General features: G+C 42.2%; 1 protein-coding gene across 1 annotated transcript; it reads left to right on the forward strand.

Annotated features, from left to right (window-relative positions):
- The first annotated feature begins 2149 nt into the window (after positions 1-2149).
- LOC106094115 (uncharacterized) lies at positions 2150-3064 on the forward strand. Its single transcript, XM_013261299.2, has 2 exons — positions 2150-2477; positions 2553-3064. The coding sequence occupies exon 2, from the start codon at positions 2637-2639 to the stop codon at positions 2898-2900; it is 264 nt and encodes an 87-aa protein (XP_013116753.1). The 5' UTR covers positions 2150-2477; positions 2553-2636; the 3' UTR covers positions 2901-3064.
- Positions 3065-4181: the final 1117 nt, after the last annotated feature.

Below are 4181 nucleotides of genomic sequence, written 5' to 3' on the forward strand. Positions count from 1 at the left end.
GCTTTGGTGCAGGCACATCCTACTGCAAGGGCAAAGGACGAAATCTGGTAACTGACACAGTTAACATGCTGAGCATATGGAAAGAAAATTTTACCCAACTGCTAGTGTCCGACGTTGGCGGCGAAGAGGATACCGCAGAACGAATCAATGATGATGGTATAGAATGTTTACCTCCCAGTCAGAATGAGGTCCAGGTCGCAGTGACCTGACTAAAGAACAACAAGGCAGCAGGAGCCGACGGGTTACCCGCTGAACTATTTAAGGCTGGAGGCGACACGCTGATAAGGCGTATGCATCAGCTTATCTGCGCAATCTGGCTAGAAGAACGCATACCCGATGATTGGAACCTCAGCGTACACATGAAAGGAGACAAGATGGAATGTGTCAACTACTGAGGAATAAGTCTCCTCCTCATCGCATATAAGACATTCTCGATCGTACTGTGCGAAAGATTAAAAGCTAAAGTCAATGAGATAATTGGGCCCTATCAATGCGGCTTAAGACCTGGTAAATCCCCCCTAGACCACATATTCACACTGCGCCAAATCCTGAAAAAGACCCGAGAAGGACAAATCAACACCTACCATCTCTTTGCTGACTACAAAGCCGCCTCCTTTAAGTTCAAAGGAATTTCAAAACATGTCTGAGTTTGGTATCCCTGCAAAATTTATAAGACACTGCAGGATGACACTTGCTGATACATGTTCTTCAGTAAGAATAGGAAAGAATCTCTCCGAACCATTTAATACCAAACGAGGTTTCAGACAAGGAAACAGCCTATCGTGTGATCTCTTTAATATCCTGCTGGAGAAGATTATGCGAGATGCAGATGTGAATAGATACGGCACACTAATCACAAGAGAACATAAGCTACTCGCCTCGGCACCGCCGTAACCGAAACGAATGACACCCGCTTTGAGATTAAGCGAAGAATAATACTGGCAAACAGATGCTACTTTGGACTAAGTAAGCAGTTTAGAAACCATGCCAACTCTTGACAGATGAAGATTACACATACCAGACACTGATACTAACTGTGCTGTTATATGGTTCTGTGAGGCATGGTTACTTGTGAAAGCAGATGAGGCAGTGTTTGGAGTATTTGAGAGAAAGATTCTTCGTAAAATATATATGGACCAGTTTGCGTTAATGGACACTATGGGCGACGTATAAACCACGAGCTGTATGAGCTGTGTGACGACGATAGCATAGTTACTCGCATCAAAATATAATGTTCGAATGGATGAAGAAGCTCCAGCAAAGAAGTCTTTTGAAGGCAAACACGGTGGTACATGCAAACCGGGAAGACCAAAAGCCCGATGGAAGGAGCAAGTGATGGGAGACACCTCGAAACTTGGTGTCAGAGATTTTAGAATGGGCGCAGAAGATCGAGGCTCTTGGAACGCTATTCTACGTTCGGCCAGTGGAACAAATATTCTGTTATAGCCAATTAAAGTAAAATAGCCACCGTAGCGCAGAGGTTAGCATGTCCGCCTATGACGCTGAACGCCTGGGTTCGAATCCTATCGAGACCATCAGAAAAAATTTTCAGCGGTGGTTTTCCCCCCCTTATGCTGGCTACATTTGTGAGATACTATGCCATCTAAAAACTTTTCTCCAAAGAGGTGACGCACTGCGGCACGCCGTTCGGACCCGGCTATAAAAAGCAGGCCCTTTATCATTGAGCTTAAACCTGAACCGGACTATACTCATTGATATGTGAGAAGTTTGCCTCTGTCCCTTTGTGGAATGTTCATGGGCAAAATTTGCAATACATTTTTAGCAGAACCCGGCTGAACTAAGCACTCTTTTAATTGTTAAAATCTGAACAAGTTTTCGTTAAGTTTCTAAATTTGCAAAATTTCTTTAGAGGGTTGTCATTCGACCCATCCTAATAAATGTAAATAACTATTGTGATCAAAGAAACCTTAAGTTATATGTGATCATGTAGTACGCAATCAAATGATAGATAAACATGAACAGCAATGGTTGCCCAAAAAAGAACCCCCAAAAGAATGCGCCCTAAACAGATTCAAAATGCAATGGCGTGTATGTTTTTTACACTCTCATCGAGCGATTTTTGCAGATCAGGCTTTTGGGGCACACAGAGTGTTGCCATTTTCCTTACTCACCACACCACCTCAGTCAATTTTGAAATACCGGCAAATGAACAACGACGAAAGAGAACGCGGCGAAAATATTTTTTTGTTTTTTTTTTTTTATTACCCAAAGAAAAACCAAATCAAAACAGACCGAAAACAAAAATCAAACGAGGAGGTTGTGTTGTGTGATAGAGGCTGGTTGCCTTCTTTGAATTTAAAATAATTTCGAAAAATATATACATACTCAACGAACTGATTATTGCATAAAAAACGAAAACAGATTGTGAAATTTGGGACAAATTTTTATAGCGGAAAAATCACTTGAAAAAATATTAACGCAACATTTGGCCCTAGAGAAAAAAGAGGAATATTTTGGTAGGTTTCCCCGAAATAATTAACTCAAGCGAACAAGAAAGAAAAGTTGTTTACGCGTCCATTTTGTTTTCCTAGCGTTCCATAACAGCTGGCGAATACACCCAGAGAGGTGTAGGCGTTAAAGGGGCATCAGCAGCATCAAAGCAATACCAGTTCAAAATGGCAATACTTTTAGTACACTTGCGCCGTTTGATTCTCTTGATGAGCATCATCTATCTGAGTGGCGCCTTTGTGCGGAAGCTGTTGACGGACTCGCGGCAAGCCTATCTGTTGCACATGAATGGCGGCAAATCTTTGTTGTGGGCAAAGCATTTGCATTTCCAGTGGTGGGCCTACATCTACACCTGCTATGCCTATGTGGTGCTGGTGAATTATGTGAATATGCGGCGCTACACCACTGTGCTGGAAGTCTTGCTGACATGAGGCAACAATGAATTTACCATAGCGAACCAATCATCTTCATCACATTTATCCTTAAGCTCATCACGATCAAACCTTTTTATCTAATAATTCGAGGAGCTCAGCCTCGCCTGGCTACCAACAGCTGTGCAATAACCAAAAAACGCAATAAAACAAATCAAAAAGAATGTGCATTTTTGTGTTTTTGTTTTCTGTTTGATTTTGTGTGGTCTTCTTTCTTTCGTTTTTATCAATCACTCTTCGTTGTTTTGTTTTATTCCATTTTTGTTTTTGTGCGCCCCCATTCTATTTTTGTCGCTTGGATTTATGAGCTCGGCCACGCATTTGATGAGGTAAATCATAATGTGTAGAGCACCAAACAATGTTGTCGCCATCGTCACAGTTTTGAGAGGCGAGTAAAGATGCTATTCGATTAGATTGATATGAGGGACATATAATAAGTTTGGTTAAACCAACGTTCTTTGAGAAATAAGGGGTGATTTCTTAAGCGTGTTTTTGATTTCGTCATTCCTTATGAAAAATCTCGAGATATTCGTCTAAGACACCAAGTAAAAGCGTGCCAAGTTCGGCCGGGCCGAATCTTGGGAACCCACCACCATGGATTCTGCTAAAAATTTATATTTGAGCTGCGACTTGTGTGATGTCCATCGTTAGCTTATCGAAGCTTAGCAGAAAGCAACCGGGCGCGCCCACAGGTTGCGGATGGTGGAAAGCTCCGTTTTTTTTTTTGCGGAGTAGCTGCAAATGTGGCCGCGGGCAGTCAGCGATTTTCGAGAGGAGAGTCTCAGGTGGCACTGGCTCTAAATTAAATACTAAATGCCAATGTAGAAGGGCCGCGAGGGTCTTGCATATGGTATACTAGCTGGACAGGACCCGCTTCGCTGCGCCTTCTTTCACTCTTTCATTTTATCTGAGCCCTATATTGGCACGGTCAGGAAAAACAGGTCTGTTTGGTGGTGCTGGTACGGCCTTTCATATACCAAACACTTCAAAATGCTTCAAAAATGCATATCAAATTCGTTTTCTACTGCCAAATACCTATCATTTAAGCTCCCTATTGCTACAGTAGGCAAACATGGCAATAGCTCCGATATATATGTAGCTTCCATCCGATATGGTATTTTAAGCCACCATTTTGGTCCTATTGGGGGTTTTATTTTGAGGGTTGGGGACCCCCCGACCACTTAGAGAGAAATTTGTATATCATATTTGTACTCTATTCTTAAATACCTTTCGTTTGATACCCATATTGTCCCAATCGGTAAACATGTCCGTTCGGGTGGG

This window comes from Stomoxys calcitrans, chromosome 1 (assembly GCF_963082655.1).
Source record: "Stomoxys calcitrans chromosome 1, idStoCalc2.1, whole genome shotgun sequence".
NCBI lineage: Eukaryota > Metazoa > Arthropoda > Insecta > Diptera > Muscidae > Stomoxys > Stomoxys calcitrans.

Coding starts and splice junctions, on each gene's coding strand:
- LOC106094115 (XM_013261299.2), top strand. CDS start 2,637: ATGGCAATACTTTTAGTACACTTGCGCCGTTTGATTCTCTTGATGAGC.